We start from the raw sequence: 26,322 nt of genomic DNA, 5'->3' as shown, positions 1-26,322 counted from the left end.
GTCTTCAGCTCTCTTGGAGTTTGTAATGCTCTTCCTACCAAAGAGTCTTAATGTAGCATTAAGAATAATGTAGCGGGGCTTCCCTGGTGGCGCAATGGTAGAGAGTCCGCCTGCCGATGCAGGGGACACGGGTTTGTGCCCCAGTCCGGGAAGATCCCACATGCCGCGGAGCGGCTGGGCCCGTGAGCCATGGCCGCTGAGCCTGCGCGTCCGGAGCCTGTGCTCCACAACGGGAGAAACCACAACGGTGAGAGGCCCGCGTACCGCAAAAAAAAAAGAATAATGTAGCATAGATTCTTCTCTCTCAGCTTGAACCACAAATTCCAATCATGTTCAGATCCAAAAGGCATCATCATCACCATAATTTGCAAGAATGATCATTTTTACACACCCTCTGTGTACCAAGTACTGTGTTAGGTACACAGACACGAAGATTATATCACACAGTTGGAGTCCTCAAGGAGCTTATATTTTAGGTGGAGTGCTAAGAAAAATGTAAAAGAAGAAATAAAGAAAAGAGCATAAATTCAATGTAAGCAGATCAGTACAGACGATTAGAGGCAGTAGAGCTCCTTGTGGGGTTGGTGGTTGTAGCACAGGATGCTAATTCCTCCTCTCCTCCCCCCAGTGTTCTCTGCAACTTCCACCCCCTATTTTACATTCTTCCTTTTAGAAATACGATTCTGAATTTTAACTGGGATCAGACTCCCAGCGTCCCTTGCAGCTAAGCGTGGTCATGTGACTAAGGGCACCCAGTGAGATGTAAATGGTGTGTGCAACTTCCAGGTCACACCCTCCAAAGGAAGCTGCTTTATCCTCAACTTTCTCTTTTGCCTTTACTGTAGTCTGGAACTGTGCCTTTTGCCCTTACTGAAGCTCTCACCACGGGAATGAGTAGAGCAACAAGATAGACAATCTCCAAATCAACTCATAGGCAACTGCCTGCCTCCCTCTAGATTATTACGTAGGAGAGGAAAATAAACTTATTTAGTTGTTAAATGCTTTGGTCTCTTTAATATGGGGGCTTAATATGTACAGTGTAAAAGGGAAGCTTTGTGATGGAATGGCTTAAAGGGTGGCTAAGATTTAGATTAAAGAGAAGTGAAAATGAGAGATGGAGGAAGAAAGAAAATGAAAATTCCCACCTGAAGAAGAAGAATAAGGACCAAGCTGCGGATGTAGCACACGGCATGCTTGAGGGGGAGTTGATGGATTGATCTTGTTGAAGCTAAAGATACACATATAGGAGGAATAAGGGACAAAGTTCAAGTTGGGTTTTGGGCCGAATTGTGGAAGCACTTGAATAACTAAAATAAAATTCTTCACGTAGGAAAAAGGACCAGTGTATTAATAGAAAACCTGCCTGAAGGGCACTGAATGGCCAGAGACAGCTGGGAGAGATAATCCCCGAGGAGGGTTAGGGAAAGGTGAGTCTGAACTTGGATGAAAAGGAAGAACAGATTCTAGGGAGACATTTACTGGCCTTGGAAAATATTTGGATATGTAGAGGTGAGGTTTTGAGACTGAATGACTGGAAGATAGTGATATCACAGAGGAGGTACTTTAAAAAATATGTATATAAAGAAAACTTCAATTTCTGAAGATAATAGCAGTGCATCCATGAGGAAATATCCAACAGCAGAAATACAAAATTAAAGCGCTGGGGATCTGTTCAGGTTGGAGATATATAATTAGAGGCATCCAAAAGAGAGATAAGGAAGACTAAGATATTAAGCCATAAGAAAGGGGATGACAGGGAGGTAGATGGAAAGCACTGTTACTGAAGGTCAAAGGAGATTTTTGATAAAATAGGGACTAATTAACAAGGAGTAGGTGAGAGGGAAGGTAACGATAGAGAGATTAAAGTTGGCTTCTGTGTTCATGTTCTTTCTGTATATCCTCATATCTAGCTTTACTTAAAATCTTTTTTTCCCTAAAATGTTCTTTTTTATTTCTCTCTGCTGCCAAGACACTCATCACATCCTGCCTTGATTTACACAAACTCCTTCTCATTGGCCTCTTTCTCATTGGTTCCCTACTACAGTCTTTGCCAACTGTGACTGCCAAGTCCACTTTCCTTTCCTGCTGTTCAGACTCTGTTTCTCCCACTCTGCTTTGGCTTCTCTTCACCTTCCAGCCTCCCCACGACTCTGCACCTGCTTAGAACTCGTTCTCATCCTTCCTGCAGCCCCCAGGCCGCACCCTACCCGCACTCCTTCCTCTGACCCTGTTAGCTCCTCTGGCATCTTTAGCCATCAGATTCAGGCACTCATAACTTCAGGCCAACACTCTACGTCATCCTCCCCCACAGAGCTCCCAACTCGTGCACATCGACACAACTCCTATTCCTGCTGCAAAGCAACCCAGCACATCCACTTCCTTTATGAAGCTTGCTCACGCTAATAACTGTATGCTGTGTGCTGCTTTACCCCAGAGCATACAAAAGAGTATTGCTTGTACTGTACTCTTTCCTGTCCCTATTACCTCTAGGGTTTTATATTGTTTGCTCTGGAAGAACATGATTTCATTACTGTCAGATGATTTCTGTTCCTTGTAAATCACTTTATTGGTGTTACCTTGGGGTACTGCGTAAAAGATACAAATCTCACATGCCTTTCTAATGAGAGGGCTTAAACCCAACCAGTTTGTCCAAAATCACCTTGAGCTTTATCTCAGGAATACCTAAAACCATATCTGTCAGAAAAGGGATGAAGATTAATGTACAGAAAGGAAGCTGTGATGTTCCTATTGTCCTCAACAAATAATGCACACCCCCCAAAAAATATATCTGAGTGAAGAAGAAACTCAGTGGGCATTGTACGTAGCTCAGGATAAATTCTCTACAGTGATGGAAACATTCCTCAAGGACATATCCTACTATCATCACATAAAGCAACCATTTACATTGCCACCTTTGGACCTTTTCTCATGCAAATTTCACTTAGCAGAGATAGTCATGTACTTTCATGTAGTGAAAGTACTCACTACAGAGCCTAGAGGCTCTTGTTATTTCAAGTAAGGTCTATATTTATAAATACATGGACAGGTACAAAAAATAACCAACTAGTACACATGTCTCTAAGAACACGATTTAAATAATTGTTGCTTAATCCTAAATTTTCCTCTTAATAAGATAAAAACTTGAATACCTATCATGTACTTAAATACACTGGGTATTTTCACAAAATGTAGAAGTTGAACATCAAAGAAAGATGCGTTCCCTTTTGCAATTTATTTCCTTTAAATGGTGAAGGAAAAAGCCCTTGATATTCAACATCCTAGTTTCGTTTTCAACAAGAACAGAAAACTGTCAAAGGCAAATTGTTTTCCATCACACAAATGACTTGATCACAGATAATAAAATTGCACAGACCTCAAAGCCTAAATAACCATGTGAATGGGTTATACGTTTTTTGAGACAGATGGTGGATCACAACAGTGATGGGTTATGAATTCCAAAAAGATTGTCCTCCAGAATATAACCAAAAATGACTGGGGAAGTAGATTTAAAATGTAAAGTGGAACAACAACAACAAAAAAGCACGTCAATTTTCAAGAGATCAAGAGACAGAAACAGAGAATATATGGATTATACTAGAAACACTCTGGGAAGAAAACCATTTTGAATTGAAACATTATGCGTATGTTAACTAAAGAAAATTCAAATGTGTTTCAACAGGATGAGTCATTACAGGTCATGTTCAAGACTGCAGAAAACCGCAGCCTACTATGTCTATCAACCACTTTATCGCTTGCTGCTGGCCCCGAGGCATACCCACCAGCCCTGGTCATTGTTGTGAACTCTTAATCTTCTCTATCTAGCTCTTAGCTTCATAATATGAGAGTGAATTAGGAACTGTTATGGATAAGAATTAAGGTCTGATTAATGAGATCTTGCATTTCAGTAGGACTCAAAGGAACCCAAATTAAAGTATAGACTACCCTATCTAGGTGAGCATCAATAGTCATTGTTTGTCAAAAGGCCGATAATAAATGAATTCCAGAAAGGCATAGGCAAATGCAGTATAGCAAAAAAAAATCAGGAGTGCCAATTTCAACAATGACTCCCTTGATTTGTATTCTCAGGTCACTTAGCTATATTTTTTCATGTGTGTTGTAAACACACACACACACACACACACACACACTATCACCAGTTCCTGCATACATCTCCAGCCTCATCTCCCACCACTCTTTTCCTCTTTCTTTACACTCCAGCTCAGCTAACCCTTCTTCAGGATGTGTCATGTTCCTTCCTGACTCAGAGCATTCACAACTACTGTTCCCTCTGCCTAGGCCCTCTTCCCCATTAACTAGAGTAACTCCTATGGGGGCCTTACATCTCCTTTATTTTTTAAATTTCTATTTTATATTGGAGTATAGTTGATTAACAATGTTGTGTTAGTTTCAGGTACACAGCAAAATAATTCTGTTATACATATACATATTATCTATTCTTTTTCAAATTCTTTTCCCATTTAGGTTATTACAGAGTATTGAGTAGAGTTCCCTGTGCTATACAGTAGGTTCTTGTTGATTATCTATTTTAAATATAGCAGTGTGTACATTTACAGCTCCTTTAAATGTCATTTCCCCTACTACAGCTTCATAGAAATGTGCAGTTTTCTTTCAATTTATTCATCCCAGTTTTAGTTAATTTTAATGGCTGTCTTGGGTAATCGACCAACTCCAAGAGAAGAAGGATCTTTTCTGCTTTTTTTGCACAGACTGTATTCCTAGTGCCTAGTACAGTATCTGGCCCATGGGGTAGCCCAATGAATGTTAGTTGATTGGAAGGACAAACGAAAGATTCTCTTGGTGAGTATGGTGTTATTCGAATGCTTCACAAAATCCAGCTGCTGCATATGCAGAGACCAATGTCCTGGGGTCCAAAAGGAAGGTCTCTTTTTGGTATATAATTGCTTACATTTTTTTTACCTCCTGGATCCAGATGCAAAGTTCAAGGCTTTTTTTGTGGATATTTTGGTGACCAGGAAAAGTAACAGATGTCTGGAATTTAGGAGTAGATGGGAACTAGAAGATGCCTCTGGCCTGGTCTGCCTGGAGAGGAAAGTGACTGGCCCCATTAATCTTTAGTGATGTGCAACAGAGACCCCATGGCCCATGGCAGCGAGAGATCCCCTTACACACAGACTATGACCAAGTGGCAAAAGACAGAGGGTTTTCATAAGACCTGGAGTGAGTTCATGGAGCCCTGGAACATATTATAATCCACTTCAATATAAGATTTGTCGATTATTTGAACTTAATGCAGTGTGGTCATAGGACTTGAGAGAGGAGCTGTGGTCTTAGGAGGATGATTTCAAGAAAGTCCATCAAGGTGGGTCTGGATGAGTGAAAGGTCTAAGTAACACTGAAAGATCTAAGAGGGAAGGTGCTACTGTTGTCAAGCTGCATTGCTGACTTGTTGTGTGTTATACATTATGAAAGACTACCTCACTGAGCCTTGACTCCTCGTAGACAGACCTGCCAGAGAGTCCTGCTCAAAAGTGTGTTTCTGAGTTGGGATGGCAGGCTTTCAATTTTGTTCCACAGACCACCAATAAGTTAGGAAAACACTGCACCTATATCCCCTTGTTGGAGAGTCACAATGTATATAACACCTTGATGGGAAGTCCTGTACTGAAGAGGTCTTTGACTCATTTGACCATGAAAACTTATTTTTCAGAAAACACGTGTCACTCAGGATAGTCTTACTAAGGCTGCTGTATCAAACAGTCTCTAACCCTCAGTGCTTAAAATAACACAGTTTATTTCTCTCTCACACTACATATCCACTGTTTATTGACTGGAGATCCTGTGCCATGTGGCCTTCCCTCTGGGATCCAAGGTGTCAAAGAAGCCATCATCTAAACATTTCTGGTTGTTCTAGCAGAGAGAAGGGTGAGCTCTGGATGTTTTCACAGTGAAATGTTCTAGACTGAAAGTGACATTTGAAATCTGGGCTCATAACTCATTGGCCAGAAGTAGTCACATGACCCCACCCAATCACAAGGGGCGGAGGAGGTACTGCCCTAGCACATGGCTGGTAAGCAGACAGCCAGGAACATCCAGTGAACAGCACTGACAACTAAACCTGTTAACCTGACTGAACATTAGTGGTCATTGAAGTATAGTTGGAAACGACCGCTGTTCATGGTTTTAAAAATAAGAATTGATAGTAATTACTATTCAAGAATGTCTAGCATCTATGCCGAAGTTACATGACCATACTTAATCAGGAATAAGAAGGCTTATTTTTTCCCCCACACTTATATGGGGGGAAGAAGGGGTGTCACACACACACACACAAATTCTTTTGAAAGATTTTATGAAAACAATTTCTTTTCACTTAAAATCCCTAGTGGAATTCCTACAACAGATAACAAAATAATTTTCCACCCAATTCTTCATTGCTTCTCTCAAATACAAATGCTGTATAACAAAAAGCATGGATAATTCCACAACACAGCCTCTGTCTAGGCTACCATAGGGAGGTATACCATAAATGCCCATCTACAATGACTTTTTCACAGATGTGCAGAGTTAACGCTTTCATCAGATAAATCCCATAGTGATAGCAATAAAGTTGGCATACAGTTCATCTAAACAAAAAATTAAGTGTATTTTGTGCTACTATCATAGACTCTGAAAATTAAGTTCTGATGAAGTCTACCAAATCAAATTATCTAATGTCTTGTTATCTTGTCTGATAGTTGACCACAACTGTATCACATAATGACACAGCACAAAAAGCCAGTGATGATATCCAGATATAAGTTTTGAGATGTTATCGCCCGCATACCAAACACAATGAAGGTACTTACCAGTGGTCATGCAAAACTCCTTAATTCACTGTTTCTGTGAGAATTGCAGGGCATGTTAAATTCACGTCATTTACTCAGCCATCCCCAAGTTCCTCCTCAGTTCCTCCTTATATACTTCCTATACGTGATCATAATTAAATCACTTAATACATGTAAAATGCTTTGAGCAATGCTTGGCACATAGTAGCTACTAAGTGTCGGTTGCTATCATTAGTATTATTTCATGTGCTAAAAGTGATGCTTTGTATGTCACATGCCCTGCAGAGATTCTAAAGTATGGTTTGCTTTAAGCAAGTTCAATCCAGTGCTCCCAGCAGGGAGAAAGTCTAATATGCAAGGCATCTTCTATATATTATTTTCTTGTTTGTGACAGAACAGGCAAATCACCTTAGAAGTGATCAAAGTGATCAAAAATGTGTTTAAAAGATTTTGTGTGTGTGCCTCTAGATAAAAGCTACCAAGTGATTACTTGAAATGGTAAATGTTGAGAACAAATTTAAAACTTTTTGATAACTCCACCACAAAGATGCACTGATTAAAACAGCCCCTTCTCATATTACATTACCTTCAGACTATAATAAATCACTTACAATATTGTTAAAGTATTTCACTATATATTTTATTTTTATAATAATGAATCTGATATGCTCTAATCTCCTTTGGTTTGCTATACATCATCCATACATCATTCATTCCATTCACTTAAAGCATCATCTTCATGTCCAGGTATTTCTGAAGTTGGTGATTGGTCAAGACTGGATAAATCTTTATATCTCACTGAACTCAGCTCAGACTGTATCTCAGGTGTCGAGGCTTTTGCCCCCCAGAAATCTTTGACTGCCGCCCTGGAAGAAAAACATTTTTTAAATCTTTTATGAAATGAAAACTAAATAGATTTATATTTAGTTTTCTATATATAGAAGTGCCTCCTTAGTCATGATTTATTTTTACTGTGTGGTGCACCAGCTGCATTGTGATAGTAGATGAGCCCTCAGATGTACCAGGGGGTGATACTTATGTAGGTATCAGAAATATTCTCATATAAATGAATTAGTAGGTTACAATAACCAACTTTTAAAGTTGTGATAACTACAACTAGACAACACAAATATTAATTCAATAAACGTTTTTCTTTAGCAACTACTACGTAAAATTGTAAAAATTGCATTGAAAAGCTTTCTCATGGTTGGGGATCAAGTCATGAGATTAGGTAGCTTGAACTAGGAGAGTCTCAGGAGGGATGAAGAGAGTTGGACAGTTTCAAAACCCATGTGAGACGCATCATGGACAGGGCCTTGGATTCAACAGACAGGGAGGGGCAGACAAGGAGGACATCAACCAAGGGTGATGGCTTAGTTTCAGTCCTTCACCTACCAGTTTATAATTATGAAGATCAGTACAAAGACCACGAATATACACATAATAACTCCCATGGTCAGAACCAAAACTAGGACTGCATCAATGTCTGGTCGGCTTGATCTTTTCATCTGCAATTCTAGAGAAAAAAACACCTGATGATTATTACTACTGGAAAATAAAAGAAAATGGATATCTAAATGGAAACTTTATATTTGAAAAACTCTAGAAAAATACAGAAAGAATTAATGGAAGCAAAGTTATTAATGAACTTGCTCTGCGTGTTTGAAAAGTGTCCTTTTCAAACACACAGAAAAGTTGAAAGCATTTGACAATAAACATCCCACCACCTAGACACTACCATCAACATTTTAACTATCCCTCTATCCATACTCTTCTCAATCCATTGATTCATCTTATTTTTTGATGCATTTCAAGATAATTTGCTGATGTCTGCACACTTCCTACAAAATTCTTCAACAGGCATATCATTAACTAGAGTTCAACATTCGTTTATATTTTTTCTTTTGAGGTAAAATTTATGAACACCAAATTGCACAATGATCTTAAATGTGCATTTATTTAGTTTTGGCAAATGCAAACAGACATATATAATTCAAACCCCTGAATATACACAGAATATTACTATACCCCAAAAGTTTCCTCGAGGCCCCCCAGTTAATCCCTGCCCCAACCTCTAGGGACAACTACTGTCCTGATTTTCTTTTCCACCATAGATTAGTTCTGCCTGTTCTAGAACTTCATAGGAAGGGAAACATACATTAAGCATTCTTTTGTGTAAGGCTTTTTTACTCAGTGTAATGTTTTGGAGATTCAACCATATTGTTGAATGTATCAATAGTTTTTTTCTTTTTTATTACTGGGTACTATGCCTCAATTAGTTTATTCTATCTCCTACTGATGGACACATATGCTGTTTCAGTTTGGGGTTATTATAAATAAACTGCTATGAACATTCTCACACCAGTCATTTTGTGAACATACATTTCCATTTCTCTTGGGTAAATACATATGAGTGGAACTGTTGGGTCATAGGGTAGAGGTATGCTTAGTTTTCCAAGAAACTGCAAGATCTTTTCCCAAACTGATTGTACTTGCTGTACTTGTTTTATAATTTTTTTTTCTCCCAGATTTTGGCTTGCCTATTCATTTTTCTAATGATTCCTTTTCTTTCTTTTTTTTTTTTTTCTTTGCGGTACGCGGGCCTCTCACTGTTGTGGCCTCTCCCACCGCGGAGCACAGGCTCCGGACGCGCAGGCTCAGCGGCCATGGCTCATGGGCCCAGCCACTCCGCGGCATGTGGGATCTTCCCGGACCGGGGCACGAACCCGTGTCCCCTGCATCGGCAGGCGGACTCTCAACCACTGCGCCACCAGGAAAGCCCTCTAATGATTCCTTTTAAAGAGCTGAAGTTTTAAACTTTCTAACATAAGTTTCAGGTGTACAGCATTATAATTTGACATCTGTATCCACTGCAAAGTGATCCCCACCACAAGTCTAGTTACCATCCATCACCATACAGTTGCACTCCCCCCTTCATCCATTTCACCCACCCCTGAATTCCCTTCCCCTCTGGCAACCAGTAATCTGTTCTCTGTACCTATGAGTGTGTTTTTGTTTTATTTTGTTTGTTTTTTTAGATTCCACATGAGTGAAATCTTTGTATTTGTCTTTCTCCAACTGACTTACTTCACTTAGGATTAATACCTTCAAGGTCCATCCACGCTGTTGCAAATGGCAGGATTTCATTCTTTTTTTATGGCTGAATAGTATTCTATTGTATGTATATATACCACATCTTTATTCATTCATCCACCAATGGACACTTAGGTGGTTTCTATATCTTGGCTATTGTAAATAATGCTGCAGTGAACATAGCGGTGCATCTATCTTTTTGAATTAGTGTTTTTATGTTCTTTGGATAAATACACAGAAGTGAAATAGCTGTCTTATGGTAGTTCTATTCTTAATTTTTTGAGGAATCTCCATACTGATTTCCATAGTAGCTGCACCAACAATGCACAGGGGCTCCCTTTTCTCCACATCCTCTCCAACATTTGTTATTTCTTGTCCTTTTTGATAATAGCCATTCTAACAGGTGTAAGGTAATATCTCTTTGTGGTTTTGATTTGAAATTCCCTGATTAGTGATGTCAAGCATATTTTTATGTGCCTGTTGCCCATCTGTATGTCTTCTTTGGAAAAAATGTCTATTCAGATCTTCTGCCCAATTTTCAATCAGGTTGTTTGTTTTTTGTTGTTGTTGATTAGTGTGAGTTTTTATATATTTTGGCTATGAACCCCTCATCAGAGATATCATTACAAATGTCTTCTCCCATTCCATAAGTTGTCTTTTCGTTTTGATGATGGTTTCCTTTGCTGTGCAGAAGCTTTTTAGTTTGACGTAGTCCCATTTGTTTATTTTTGCTTTTGTTTCCCTTGTCTTTGAGTCAGATCTACAAAAATATCACTAAGACCTATATCAATAAGGTTACTGCCTATGTTTTTTCTAGGAATTTTATGGTTTTAGGTCTTACATTCAAGTCTTTAATCCATTTTGAGTTAATTTCTGTGTATGAGGTAAGATAGTGACCTTCTTTCATTCTTTTGTATGTGGCTGTCCAGTTTTCTCAACAACATTTTTTGAAGATGAAGTTTTTAATTCTGATGAAGCCTAATTTAGCAATCTTTCCTTTATGGTGATTGTTTTTTGTCATGTCTAAAGAGAAACTTGCCTACTCCTGAATCATACAGATACTCTCTTATGTTTCCTTTTTTAAGCTTGATGGTTTTAGCTTTTACATTTAGGACTATAATACATCTCTAATTTTTGTATACATTGTAAAGTAGGAATTGAAGCTCATTCTTCTTCATACGAATAGCCAAACACCACTTTTAAATCAGCATTCTCTCCCATATCTTTCTGTTCTTCCTGAAAATAATGCTATTATGGAGACATGACCAGTTTACCATATGCATTATAACACTGCTACATTGTAAACTGATAAAAATTCAATTTATATCAAGCATTACTTACTTAGTGAATTATGTAGCTTTCTTTTGGCTATTCCTGGCCCCTTAATCGTAGACTCATAAAAGATTCATGTGGGGATGGGCCAGAAAGGTCATCTTATACAACTTTTATACAGATAAGCAAACCAACATCCAGGGAGACATAATGATTTGTGCAAGCTATGTTTTATGTATTTTAGTATTTTGGTAAGTACCACTCTAACAGAATTAGTCTCATATATGGGAAATCCCAACTGCTTATTCATCTGGATTTTCTTCCTGTTCTTTAAACACCATGCAGTATAATCTTCCATTTTCCTTGGTAATTCTAGAGCTATAAACTCAACTTAGTAATCTTGCTAAATAGTTCCAAGTATGGTAGACAATTTATATCATATTTATATTCCAACATTGTTGGATTTTAAAAATCTTTTTATTTTTGATAATTTTAGATTTATAGAAGCAGTGGGATTTTTAAAGCTCAAATTTAAAAAAACGTTTTAGGATTAAAACTTGAGAAGAAATGCAAAATTTCTTTCCATTTATCTACTACCCTGCAATACTAGCCAAGAGAAGATGGAGAATGAGAGGTATAAAGATTTTGGTTCATTTCAATGGTAGTCTTCTTGCAAGGGTCCCTTAGATTACTTTTGTATCTAATAAAAAGATAGTCTGCATTTCTACTGAAATTTTCTGATAAAAAACAGGCTGAATTTCGATGCTCTCACTTTTTAGAAAAACTAAGTTTATGTTTATATTAGTTTCTTAGGGCCACCATAACAAAGTACCACTAACTAGGTGGCTTAAAAACAACAAAAATATATTGTCTCACAGTTTTGGAAGATAAACGTCTGAACATAAGGTGATGGTAAGGCCATGCTCTCTCCAGTGGCTCTGGGGAAGGATCCTTCCTTTCCTCTTCCAGCTTCTGGTAGCCCCAGATGTTCCTTGGCTTGTGATAGCACAACTCCAATCTCCGTGTGTCTTCACATGGCTGTCTTCTCCCCGCGTGTCTTTGAGTCTTCACATACATTCTCCTGTCTCTCTGTGTGGCTGTGTCTAAATTTCCTTCTTCTTATAAGGACACTAGTCATATTGGATTAAAGGCCCACTCTCCTCTAGTGTGTATGATTTTGTCTTAACTGAATTAATTACATCTGCAACCACCCTATTTCCAGACACAGTCACATTCCTGAAGTTCTAGGAGTTTGGACTTGAAAGTATCTTTTCAGGGGGACATAATTCAATCAAAACCATGCCTAACTATGAAAGACAATTATTGTGGAAGTGAAAAACCTGTTATATGAGAGAATGGATGGGACATTTTCATTAATTAAACCATATTTACCCTGAAAATATTTCAATCATGCATTCGTTTCAAGCCAGTACCATATTGTGTGAACATTTATAGCCAAAATACTTGTTTGATGTCTAAAGAGCCGAAAGGGTCTGTCACAGTGGTATGCCCAATTGTCCTTTTTAAAAGAAACTAATAAATACCAAAGTTTTCTGAAAACATTTTGTCATTTAACCAGTGCATGTGCTGAGATGGCAGAGCTACCCCACCAGCCTTGGACAGCTACAAGAGAGAAAAATCAACTTTGTCTCACTTGCTGACACCGGGGTCTGTGCTCCAGCCCTTAGCTTACACATGTTGCCTTCTAACATAGGAAGAGCTAACCACTACTAAGCTGTCCTAACAGGGACCAAGCTGTGGGGAATATAACTGAGAATGGCCTTTGAATCCTTTAATATCCTGAACTATGACTCACTGAGATACTTTTTAGTTGATGATGTTTGGTCCTTTTTTGCCTTTTATAGCACTTGATTGAAATTATCCTTTTAATAACACCTGTTATCCCAACATAGGAGTAAGGTTATTAGCTTTCACCATAAAGATGGTTTTTTAAGGACACTGAACAACACATCAAAGAAAGTTATAGTTTATTTTTTAAAATCACCCCCAAAACACCTTATCTTGTTTCCAGTTCAATAAAGGGTGTTATGTTTCATGGTATCTCTAGACTGCATCTTGAGTTCTTTACTTGGGATTGAGAAATAGCTTCAAGAAATCCATGAACTCTCTTAAAATTATGGGTAACTTTTGGCATGTTAGTATATGTGGGTATTTTTCTGGGAAAAGCCTCCTGAGCCTTGATTGGATTCTCAAAAGAACTTGTGACCAAACCCCTCACACACCCAAAAACACAGATGACAACAATAAAAATGGTTAAGAGCAACTCAACAAAAGGAAATAATTATTTGGATATAGAAGACATCATAGTTTAAATTGAAAAGACATGCACATGGATCCTTTTTGCAAGGGAAGCACAGTTTCTAACATGTAAAATTATGTTCGGGTCAAGATTTGTGTTTTGTGACATATATTGAGGACTGTATTGTTTCATAAAAAAATGTCTTCGAATGAATAATTTTTAAAAAGATGTGCTTTGACATAACGTTTCTTAATTTTATTTATTTTACTGTATCAAAACTTTTGTTAAGCATCCATTAGAATTCTATGTATCCATTTTCACCTCTGCGATAGAAGTAAAAGTAAGAATATAATTCAAGTTAAAGGACTGTTCTTTGGAGATAATTCAGGAATACACCAGTTTCCCAAAGTGAGGTACATCTGACTCTCTTTGTGGAAAAAAATAAGAATTAAGTATTACCTTGTAGAAAAGTCTAAATGGTATAAAACTAGTGGTTCCCAAAATGTGATCTCTGGACCAACAGCACCTAGGAACTTGTTTGAAATGGAAATTCTTGTGCCAGCTCCACTAAAGATCTACAGAATCAGAAATTATAGGGGTTGGGCTAATGATCTGTGGTTCAACAAGACCTCCAGGTGATTTTGATGTGCTTTGAAGTTTGAGATATAAGCAAACCAAAACATTGCCGGGTACTTACCAGTTGTTGTATAGATTGTGAATTTAATAGATGCTACTATTTCATTATTATCCAACGTTTCACACTCAAACGCCTTGGGGTGAGTATCCCTGTGAACCTCCAGGATTGCTGAATCATTTGCAAGTATAATGGCTTGCTATTTTAAAAGAAAAAAAAAGGTATCAACATTCTTCATGAAAACTTAAGATCAGGAAACAATTTATTTCTTGTAACAAAATAAGAGTCACTTTCTCTCATTCTAGTACAGTAATTAATTATGCACATGTATTTTAAAGTCAGATAATCCAGATAACAAGTACCAACTTCCTGCCTGTGTGAAGCAGGGCAAGTTACTCTCTGCATCTCAGCTGCAGCTCGTCCTACATATCCTTGGGTTCCATGTCAGTGGACTCAACCAACCGGAGATTAAAAATATTCAGAAAAAAAATTCCAGAAAGTTCCAAAAAGCAAAACTTGAATTGGTTGCACAGTAGTATTGACTTGGCATTTACATTTTATTTACAACTATTTATATAGCATTTACATTGTATTATAAATAATCTAGAGATGATTTAAAGTATATGGGAGGATGTACTTATGTTATATGCAAATACTACGCCATTTTACATATGGAACTGGGCATCCCCAGTTTTGGTATCTGAAGGGGTCCTGGAATCAATCCCCTGAGCATAGTAAGCAACAGCTGTATTTATCTGTAAATGGGAATAATGACAGGAATTACCTCATAGATTTTTATGTGAGTAAAAGAAACTCTAGCACTTTGTGTATGTCTGGCACTGAATAAGTCCCCTATTAATGTTAGCTACTGTTATCAGTACTGTTTGTACTATATATACAAATGAAACTATTGCTTCCAAAATAGAACACTTTACATAAAATAGGTGTTTTTAAGTTCTGATAGTAGCTGGCCCTAAGGCATATGTAAAGTCTTAGCCTCCCTAAGCAATGAAAAAATTTAAATCCCAATAATAATAAAGTTGCATGATTTTAACTTCATTTTTGCAAACTGCTTTTAAAGAGAAAGTTTTCTGAGAGTCATCAAGCACTGGGAAACAAATTTTATCCCTCACTAGAAAGCACCAAATTACATACATTCATTACTCACTTGGTCTGGCCTTAGAAGTCTCCAAATATATTTGAAACGGTTTACAGGAGATGTATGAACACATGCTAGCCTAACACTTTCAAGACTTTCTGAAATTGGTTTACCCCCTGAAATAAAGAAAAATTAAATACATATATACCAATGGGCACTGTAAACTGCTTTATACACAATACTACTTTTAAAAGTCACTTCCAACTTTAAAACCAATTACATGCTGGAAGTTAGCAAATGTATTACTGAAAGTCTGACTGTAGAGGAGCAGAGAGGCGTCAAAGATTAAGTCGCCAAAAGAGGCAGGTAGAAAACACCATACCTGTCTGTTCCTTCAGCAGAATAAATCGTGAAGAAGAGATAGCAAGGGCAAACTACTTAGTGATCTATTAAACTTTGAGATCTACTAGTGGCTTCCAATTTACTGGTTAGGGTCAGAACCCCCCTCCCGCCCCATACACTCCGCCCCTTCCATGTTTAAAGATAATGGAATCTGACTAGTGAAAGGTGGTATAGAGTGGCTCTCGAAGTTCCCAATGTAGGGTTTACCAATCTACTGATAAGCTGTCACGACCAAAGTCTCAAAAGCATTTCACTTGAGGACAGCCTCAACCACAGACCCTGAGTGCAATATGGTTCCAGTGTACTAGAGAATGTATGTTAAATTTACACATCACTGAAAAAATGTGAAGCAAAAGTAGAAAGAGTTGTAACTGTCTAGAGAAGCGGAAGCTTAAGTTTTCTTATGAATTCCTTTCAGTATATCATTTGATCACCTCCTTCCACTCACGGCAACCTGAGGTTAAGGGTATTTCCCCAGAGTAAATGCTTCCTCAGTCTCCCTCCAATACATAGGCCAACTCACAGCCACAATCTACTGGTCCACGACATTCTTCCACCCGTAGGATACATTTGGATTCACTCCCAGGACATCCATTTGTTAATATAACTTCTCTTATACCAACACCTTTGGTAAAAGAAATCAGCAAATGTTAAAAATAATAATAATAATTCCAGAGTTCCTTTACTTTTGCACCTAGGTCTTTTTGAGACTTTTCTCCTAATTTCAGAAATTAAATTCCTAAATTCAGGGTAATAACATTTAGATATTTTTAGGTCCCTCATTTTGAATTATTTCATAAAACAGCATTTTCCAAAGCGAGTTACATGAAACACTATTTCCTCTGGTTGTTACCATAAGAAAAAGGATTCCATGATTATATACATTTGGAAATTATACATTACATTAAAATGAAAGGAACCTCTTTCCTCAGAATTTTAGGGGAACTTTTAATATGCTAGTAAATTAATGTGCTTTTATGTGGAAACTTTCATTGATCTAAGATGTAAAATTTTTACATTTTAACATCTTTGAAATCAGAATGCATCTTAGAATTGACAGTGTGTCAAGAATGGCAGCATTTTTCCTTTCTTAGAGTTGCATAAAATGTGATTATCACAGCCAAGAAAGTCTTAGATTTGATGAAATACAGTAGTACACAGGATCTTCTAAATTTATTTGACCATGGAACTTTTTTGTTGGGGGGTGGGGTGGGTTGAGCTTGCAGAGGAAATTACAAAGATTAGATTTTAACATAAATGATGCTTTTTAATATCTAAATTGGTAAAAATCCCTGTATTAAATACATCAGGATAGACTATTAATGACCAAATCTCCATTTCCAAAAAGATACTCTCATTAGAATTGCAATACATTTCAGAGCAAGAAATCACGTCTTTACTGACTGATCTCCACTGAGTTTGCCCTACCATCACCAAAATTGAAGGAAATGATAAAAGCTGGTTCAGTGACGTGTTGAACATGTCCTGTGATAAATGACCTGTGATTAAGACTCTGTTGTCACAGGCTAAGGAATAGCCCATCTTGATATCCTTTCTACCAGATTCCCTCTTTCAGTCCCTGCAAGATGTTAATCATAAAACCCATTCTTAAGGCAAGGGAAAGTTGAAGTCTAGAGATGGCTTATAACAGCGCTCCTCAAACTTCAGAGTGATTGCAAAGCACCTGGAGACATACTAACATGTGAATTCTGATTCAGTAAGTAGGTCTGCAGCAGGTCCTAAGGTTCTGCATTTCTAACAAGGTCTCAGTCGATGCTGATATAGCAAGTCTGTGGACCAAACTTTGAGGCACAAAGGAGAGTACTCCATATAAGATAAAGAGAAGGAAGGTTGGAGGGGGAAAGGTCTCTTGATTAAAAGAGATGCTTAAGAATGGCTGCAGAATGGCTCCCCTTGAATTTATGAATGGCACTTCTCTAGAGGCATAGCCTTATTCTGAAATGCATATTTTCCAAGCAGGTATTTTATGCATTTACTTAGCCAGATACAGTTTATCGCAAGGATGTGTGTAGATGTGAGATTTTCTGTAAGTCCATACTTAAAAATCTGCCTGTGTATTCCAAGAAAAGAAAACTTTTTGACTGCTAAAATACTGTTTTGGGGTTCAACAGAATTTTCACTAAGGCATTTTTTCCTTTAAATAGTTGTTATAAATTGAAAAGATTTCTTAATACTTAAAATTATAGATGTGAAATATTGCCTTTTATGGTTTATTTTCTTTTTAGAACTTATCACCATCTGACATATTACATGTTTTACATATTATTGGGTGGGCCAAAAGGCTCATTCGATTTTTTCCGTAAGATGGTTCTAGTAGCACTTAGTTGTCTTTAACTTCATTCGAAACAATTTTGTTAGATAGTATGTGACAGCTATCTTATCAGCGTGCATTTAAAAAAAGACTTATCAAAATTGGTGAATTTTTGTGTAGCCATTTTAATGTTGAAGATGGAAGAAAAAAAGCAACATTTTTTGGCATATAATGCTTTATTATTTCAAGAAAGGTAAAAATGCAACTGAAACGCACAAAAAGATTTGTGCAGTGTATGGAGATGGTACTGTGATGGACTGAACATGTCAAAAGTGGTTTGTGAAGTTTTGTGCTGGAGATTTCTCACTGGACGATGCTCCACAGTCAGGTAGACCAGTTGAAGTTGACAGCAATCAAATCGAAACAGTAATTGAGAACAATCAATGTCATACTATGCAGGAGATAGCCGACATACTCAAAAATATCCAAATCAAGCGTTGAAAATCATTGGCACCAGCTTGGTTATGTGAATCGCTTTGATGTTTGGGTTCCAGGTAAGTTAAGCAAAAAAAACCTTCTTGACCATATTTCTGCATGCGATTCTCTACTGAAAAGTAATGAAAACATTCGTTTAATGAAAACGTTCCATTTTTAAAACAAATTGTGACAGGCAATGAAAAGTGGACGTTGTAACCATGTGGAACGGAAGAGATTATGGGGCAAGTGAAATGAACCACCACCAAACACACCAAAGGCTGGTCTTCATCCAAAGAAGGTGATGTTGTGTATTCGGTGGGATTGGAAGGGAGTCCTCTACTATGAGCTCCTTCGGGAAAACCAAACGATTAATTCCAACAAGTACTGCTCCCAGTCAGACCATCTGAAAGCGGCACTCGACGAAGTGTCCAGAATGAGTCAACAGAAAACGCATAATCTTCCAGCAGGATAATACAAGACTGTGAGTTTCTTTGATGACCAGGCGAAAACTGTTACAGCTTGGCTGGGAAGTTCTGATTCATCCATCATATTCACCAGACGTTGCACCTTCAGATTTCCATTTATTTTGGTCTTTACAAAATTCTCTTAATGGAAAAAATTTCAATTCCCTGGAAGACTGTAAAAGGCACCTGGAACAGTTCTTTGCTCAAAAAGATAAAGTTTTGGGAAGATGGAATTATGAAGTTGCCTGAAAAATGGCAGAAGGTATTGGAGCAAAAGGTTGAATACGTTGTTCAATAAAGTTCGTGGTGAAAATGAAAAATGTGCCTTTTATTTTTACGTAAAAAACCGAAGGCACTTTTAATCTCTTTGCCCCTACCAAAAAATATGTTCTTTGAAGGCAGAGAGTTTCCACTTCTTTGTTCACTGCTTTATTCCTAGCACCTATAACAATACCTGACACAGAGTAGGCAAGAATAAAAAAACAGAAAACAAAAAAAAATTGCTGAATAAACAAATATAATATATAATTTCTGAAGTACACCTTTTTTTAAAAAAATTTATTTACTTATTTTTGGCTGCTTTGGGTCTTTGTTACTGCACATGGGCCCTCTCCAGTTGTGGCGAGCGGGGCCCTCTCCCATTGCGGAGCACGGGCTCCAGGCACACGGGCTTCAGTAATTGTGGCACGTGGGCTCAGCAGTTGTGGCGCACGGGCTTAGTTGCTCCGCGGCACGTGGGATCCTCCCGGACCAGGGCTCGAACTCGTGTCCCCTGCATTGGCAGGCGGATTCTTAACCACTGCGCCACCAGGGAAGTCCCTGAAGCACATCTTTAAATAATAGAGTAGGACAGTATCAATTACTAGAATTGTCATAAAAATAATTCTCTACCTGTGAAAATTTCTCAAGTAAGCAGCCAGAAGATGTAATTTGCAAATGAATAAACACAGGTTTATTACACAGAATTCCTCTAATTTTCTGACTCTGACACACTAAGAAGTTAAAGTAAAAAACAGGTTTCAAACTATCTCAAGAGACAGAAAGTACAATAATGGTTGCAAGGGGCTGGGGGGAGTGGGGAATTACTGTTGAATTGGTGCGGAGGTTTCAGTTTGGGATGATGAAAAAGTTCTGGGGTGGATCGTGGTAATGACTGCATGGCAATGTGAATGTGCTTAATTTCACTAAATTGTACCTTCAAAAAATTGTTAAAGTAGTAAATTTTTTGTTAAGTCTATTTTAACATCATTTAAAAAATGCTATCTCAAAAACAATTCAGGCACAATTTTTGACCAAAAAATAAAAAACGTACATATTGTTCTGATCCATACCTGCATGGACTTTCTGTCTTCTTATCCTCTGGTTTTTGTCCTTCCCTCCTGTCACTGTCTTTTTTCCAAGGCAGATTCTATTTAGAATAAACTTAATTTCATTGTGAATTATCTACTGTCTTCTTAGCACACTAGTCTATAGTGGTTCTCAAAAGATGGTCTTTTAAAAAACAGCATCAGCTTCATTTATGAACTTGTTTAGAAATACAAATTCTTAGACCCCTTCAAAGGCCTAGTGAGTTAGAAATTTTGAAGTAGGCCTAGCAATCCATGTTTTAACAAGCCCTGCAGGCACCTAGGGTGAACACTTAAGTTTGAGAAACACTGGTCTATTATAGCATGTGTAGTCTTAATCCCACCCCCACGTAAGAGATTTTTATGTCCAATTTCTATTCAAGGAATGATCAAAATAAGTTATAGTTTTTGAATATTATTTTCCCCACAAAGCCAATACCTCTTTTCTCTAAAACATGACATATAAATTGGGAAAATGTATCATTAAGAATAGACTATTATAAATAAAGTAAATTTCTTGATAGATTTGCCAGCACAGTATGTGGAAGACATCTGTGAGATGCATCAGAAGATCTTTCATCTTCTGAACATCTGTGAGATAAAGTTTTACTTTGGTGAAAGCAGTTTATGTGCCCCCCCTCCCAAAATATATACATATAGGGAGTTGGCTTAAAGTAAGACCTACAGGTTATGAACTGAAAATACCCTACCTTGTAAAGCAATCAGTTTGAGTTTTGTGTGTAAATCATAGATATTAGAAATAGAAATCAGTGAGAGATGAATGAGAGTACACATTGTTTTTACCCCCCCGCCCCGTCCCAATACAATGTTATTTATCTGCTCTATGCTACTTACCGCATGTAACGGTGCACATCCCAAATTCTACTTCTTTGACTGTTGTCCTATTTGAAACTAAACATAAATGCAAAAATACATTATTTAATCATAGGAAAACTTTTCTAAGTGAAGAACTCTTACTTGGGGATGGAGGATACAAGCACTTATCATATGGGAAGCAGACATTTTTAAAGTTTTATTAAATCAGAAAAGCAATGCCATTCCTAGTACATCTTCTATTACTGTTTAAATCAAAAGAAAACTAAACCTTTGAAGAATTAAATTAGGAAATAACTTACAAAGATTTATGTTTAAACCTTGTACATAATTTAAAAATAATGTTTTTCATCAGTGTAATACATGGTGAGTTAAAGTTATATAGGAGGTCAGAAAAACACAAAAAAGCCTGCCAATTATAGGGCCCAATTTTTTCTATTCTCCGTTTTCCAAAAAAATTTGAGTGTGTTATTTCTACCCAAAAAGAAGTAGTTATGCAAAGTGTTCATTAAAATTATGTTATAGATTGGTTCTACTCATTCTCAGGTTAAGATGGTAAATTATTCCTAAGAATTTATTTCGACACTTTATTTAGCAGGATAATTTAGGAATATATAAGTATTCGAGTAGCTAAATATTGTTGGTTTTAAATCTCAAGTTTCTCTTTTTCTAATTGTTCTGAAATCTGACATGAATTCCACTAGCTGTAGCATATAATCAATTCTTCATAACTCAGATTAGGACTAAAAGCTCAATAAAAATAAATATTAAATGAGGTGCTAGAAGGTAATTTTTAAAAGGCATTATGTCCTGAGGCAACAATATTACATGGGACTATGCATCAAAATTGGAGTCCAAATTGCTACTCTACCACTAATTAGCTTTTCTGAGTTTGGGCAAATTCCTTCAACTGTGTCAGGCCTATTTAACCCCTCTGCAAAATTTGGAAAGGAGAACCTATCTGATTATCATAAGAATTAAACATGATAAAGTACATGCAAGCATTCTGTAACTTGTTTAGCCCTACCAGCATTCTTAAGATAGCATAACCTCATTCACACTTCATTCATTTTGCACTTATTAATTTCATATAATTCTAAGAATTTTTCCTATTTTGATTATTGTAATTTTTCATAAACACTTCTATACTTATAAGCACCAAATACAGTGCCTTGAATATACAGGAAGCAAATATACACTTGATGTATATATAAGTAAATCAATATTGACTTCGTAAAATAATTTGGACTATGACTCTGATCAATTATGAATTGACATTTTTGCTTGAAACGCTTGGATACCTTCTGCTGGTACATTATGAAACATAAATTTGAATCTAAGGCATTATAACTCCATCACCTGGGTTTAGCCTGAACTCTAGCATTTACAGATAGAACTATCCCTTGACCAGTTTAAATTGTTAATTACTTTTAAAACTAGAGGGAAGCAATAGCCACTACGCTTTAGAACATGCTCTTTTCTACCCTAGTCCTCTTTTTCATATTTCCAAAGTCAAGGACTTCTCCAAGCTCTCTGAAATGTAATGTTATCAAGGCAGTACAAACCTCAATTCCACCATTAACATCAGATAGTCAATTTCTTTATGTCGCTGAGGGTCACTATCCGTCATCAGGAAGCAAAAGAATGGCTGATAAATACAGCACCTACTCTGTACTTATAGGAGACATAAGACTGCCAAGGATATTTAAAAGAATCTCAGATGGGTCAATTTATGGAGGGAAGAGAAGTATTCTCCTTTAGATGGCTGAAAACCTGCAACTGACCTTTTACCTACAAGCACGTGAGCTACTAATCAATATAACATGTACCACAGCTTGTCAAGTTTTATTGCTTAGTGAGCCAGGAGAATAAGGCAAATTTATGTATCAAACACAGGCTCAGTCTTTGTTGGTTAACATGTATTGTATCCTCTAACAAAGCCTCTAGTTGGATCCCTTTATTGGTGTTTTCTACTGCCACCGTTCCTTTGTGACTCAAAGTTGAACTTACAAATAAAACACTATCACACTGCAGAGGTGCTCAAGGGTGGAGGCTGCATGAAGCTGACACGGGGCTTCCGGGGAATTTTGTCAGCATCTTGTTTTATCTAGATGTGTCACCGTGAGGGGAATTGGGAACTCCCTTGAGTTCTAACCCAAAGTGCAAATGTGAAAAACGGAGGAAGACCTCAGGCACTTTGGAACTTCAAGGAAAAAAAAAAAAATCTGCAATGGAAAGGAAAAAACATAACTGCAAGGGGAGTCAAAATCGGTCCCCGTGGTGGGAAGCTACTCTCTGATGTTTAAAAAAATAATCACCTATTCCCTTGTCCAGAGCAATATTTTGCAGTATTTCTGTAGCAATTTCTATACGTGTGCTCGTTTATCTTGCTCTGGTCTTGGAGAATTAGCACATCTTTTTTTTAAGGCCATGAGGTGTGCGATAATGTATAAATTCGGGGTTGTTTTTGAGAGAGAGCTCTACAGATGTTAACTTGGATAATTCTCATCGTCCTCAAAGAGCAGGGAAGGCTTGACCCTCAAAGGGTGCCTGCGGGTCCCCGCCAAGGAGCCGCCCACACTTACCATCCGTCCTGGCCTCAGCCGGGGGCTCGTTCTCGGCCTCGCTGTCGTTTTCAGCCTCCTCCTCGGCCTCGTTCTCGCCCTCGCCCTCGCCCTCGCCCTCGCCCTCGCCCTCGCCCTCGTTGGCCAAGCTGGGATCCTGGACCGCGGTGACGTTGATCCCGAACGTTGACTGGAGGCCCGCCAGGAGCAGCCAGCCGACTGTCAGCAGCAGCCTGTCTGAGCAGCCTGCGCCCCCGGGGCCCATGGTTCTCGGCCCGGACGGCCGCCCAAGGTGCAGTCGCAGCCGCCCGCTCCAGATGAGAGGTGCTTCGAAGAGAGGAGAAGCCCGACTCCGAACGCCCACACCGTGCCCCGGCAACCACTGAGACGTCACGGAACGTCACCATCGCGCTGGGCCCACTGAACGCGCGTTGGCCTGACCACAGGGGTCCCAAGGGCCACTTCCGACGGCGCTCGGGTACACCCCGCCCCTTCCGGCGTTCTAGGCCAACCCGGCACGCTGGGCGGGTCCATGCCTTCGCACTTCCTCATTAGGCGAGCTGCCAGCCAACTGCTGGGGGTGGCCGTTTTCCCTCACCCTGCTTTGTGCTAAAAGGTGCTCGTCCTTCCTGCATTTACGCCTCAACAAACCAGACTCCCTAGAGCCCAAGCACTCTCTATATGACTTGGCTTCAAATTACTTATGCACAATAGCCAACTCGGCATGTATCAAGAATGATTCACCATGGCCTTGTTAAGTAGGTTGCCCCAAACTTGATCCGTATCTGCAGGTGAGGCTTGATTTGTAGAGGATATAGGGGTGCACTTTCTCTCTTTGATCTGAACACTATTGCTGTTGCAGCTCAGGCATGTACTCACGTTTTAAGAATTTGTGCAGTGCCATCAGCTCCGCGTGGGGCTTCGTTGCAAGGTGGGGGTAAAGGAAAGGAGAGGGGAAGATGCAACTACTGTCAAACTAGTTCTCCTTTCTCTACTTGGATAGCTGATGTTTTGGGAACCAAATGTCGGACTTAACCTTTGTCTCTTGTGAATGTCTGTCTTCGTGCTTTTGGCCTACTTTTTAAGGTCTCATTGAGATTCTTCTGAAATCTGATTCTGTTGCCTTAATATATTAAATATTTCTCCCAAGTTTGATTTGGAAAAAGTTTCCTTCAGATCACTAACAAAATGTTTAAAAGGGCAACAGGCCAAGAATAGAGCACTAAAAAGTCAGTCTCTGACAATGATCCACTAATCCACACGTTGATTAACCCAAGAATCAATTCTTTTACTAAAAAAGAGTTCTGTCTTTTACTAAGGTTGAATCAGACTGGAAGCTAGAATACCTTGGCATTCCCACTTGAATCAGTAGAAAATATTAGAGGTAAGTGTAACTCCCCACTGTCCTCTTGATGGTACTTAGTAGTATCACTGTGTCCAATTTTGTCATAGAAAGAAATGAAATTCAGTTAGGTTCCTTCAGTTAATGGTGTTAATTTCAAGAGGTCAGCTCTAATTAATTAAAATTTCTTGAAGAATAGACTCATAGGCTTTTTGAGTCAAAGAAAGCTTAGAAATAATCTAACACTCCAAGTTCCTTATTTTTAGGTGAAGAGATTAAGAACTGGAGAGACAGGGGTGGGGGGGGGTGATGAATTGTGCGATTGGGATTGACATGTATACACTGATGTGTATAAAATTGATGATGAATAAGAACCTGCTGTATAAAAAAATAAAATAAAAAGAACTGGAGAGATTAAATGACTCACCCAAGATCATCCAGAAAATTATCTGTAGTGCAGGGCCTCACAACCACATTTCCTGAATGCTCATTCAATGCTTAGTGTTTCATATGATTTAAAATTAACAATGAAGAAGCAGTCAGTGGGTAGTCAAGAGTTCAAGGACTGAAAACAAATTAGGGTTAAAGTTTTTTTATCTTGTTATTCCACATTTGACTTGATCTAATAGCTATAATGTGGTATTAAGAAAATATTGATGAATAGATGGTTTGATGGATTTCTGTTTCGGGTTTGAAACAAAGCTCATTTGGCTATGTTTCTATATAATATTATCCCCTACCTTGAGGTTTAATGTCTAAATCCATATGACACATGGGCTGAAGAGTAATCTACTACAGAGTGAACTTCAGGCATAAACTGGCTTTTTTTTACATCTTTATTGGAGTATAATTGCTTTAAAATGGTGTGTTAGTTTCTGCTTTATAACAAAGTGAATCAGTTATACATATACGTATGTTCCCGTATCTCTTCCCTCTTGCATGTCCCTCCCTCCCACCCTCCCTATCCCACCCCTCCAGGCGGTCACAAAGCACCGAGCTGATATCCCTGTGCTATGCGGCTGCTTCCTACTAGCTATCTACCTTACAATAAACTGGCTTTTGGAACATATGTACCACCAGCCTCAGCAGACTAACAGCAAAGCAAGTAACTGAGAAACCTATTAGGAGGGTCTTCAGAGCCACTTATTTGTAGCAAAAGTAGATTACTTGAAACAAAAATGAAATTTTTATTTGAATTTTTCTTTCAAAAATGCTTTTAGTTTTGAAAATAGTGAGACAAGAACTGCTAAGAATGGTCAGTATTAAAGTTCAAATTGGTATTGGTAAGGAGGCCATAATAATATTTTATATCAACTAAAATACCATAAAATATTAGAGCAACTCAAAAGATTGTGAGGGAAATTAAAATGAGAAATTAAGAGATGATCTTGAGGCACAAAGATGTTTGTTTCATGGCCAAATGAGTCCAAATTTTTTCTTTTTTAAATGCTAAGAAA

General features: G+C 38.1%; 1 protein-coding gene across 1 annotated transcript; it reads right to left on the bottom strand.

Annotated features, from left to right (window-relative positions):
• Nucleotides 1–7,512: 7,512 nt before the first annotated feature.
• On the bottom strand, nucleotides 7,513–23,788 carry SPACA1 (sperm acrosome associated 1; the record flags this gene model as incomplete). The annotated part of the gene is made up of 7 exons (XM_082669276.1): nucleotides 7,513–7,672; nucleotides 8,202–8,322; nucleotides 14,129–14,264; nucleotides 15,234–15,340; nucleotides 16,090–16,191; nucleotides 20,981–21,037; nucleotides 23,545–23,788. 7 exons carry the CDS (start codon nucleotides 23,786–23,788, stop codon nucleotides 7,513–7,515), a joined length of 927 nt encoding a protein of 308 aa, XP_082525402.1.
• Nucleotides 23,789–26,322: the final 2,534 nt, after the last annotated feature.

The sequence above is a fragment of the Grampus griseus genome (assembly GCF_964374135.1).
Source record: "Grampus griseus genome assembly, chromosome: 13".
Taxonomy (NCBI): Eukaryota; Metazoa; Chordata; class Mammalia; order Artiodactyla; family Delphinidae; genus Grampus; species Grampus griseus.
Note: the sequence above shows the minus strand (reverse complement) of the source record. Positions and strands in the feature narration are given on the sequence as shown.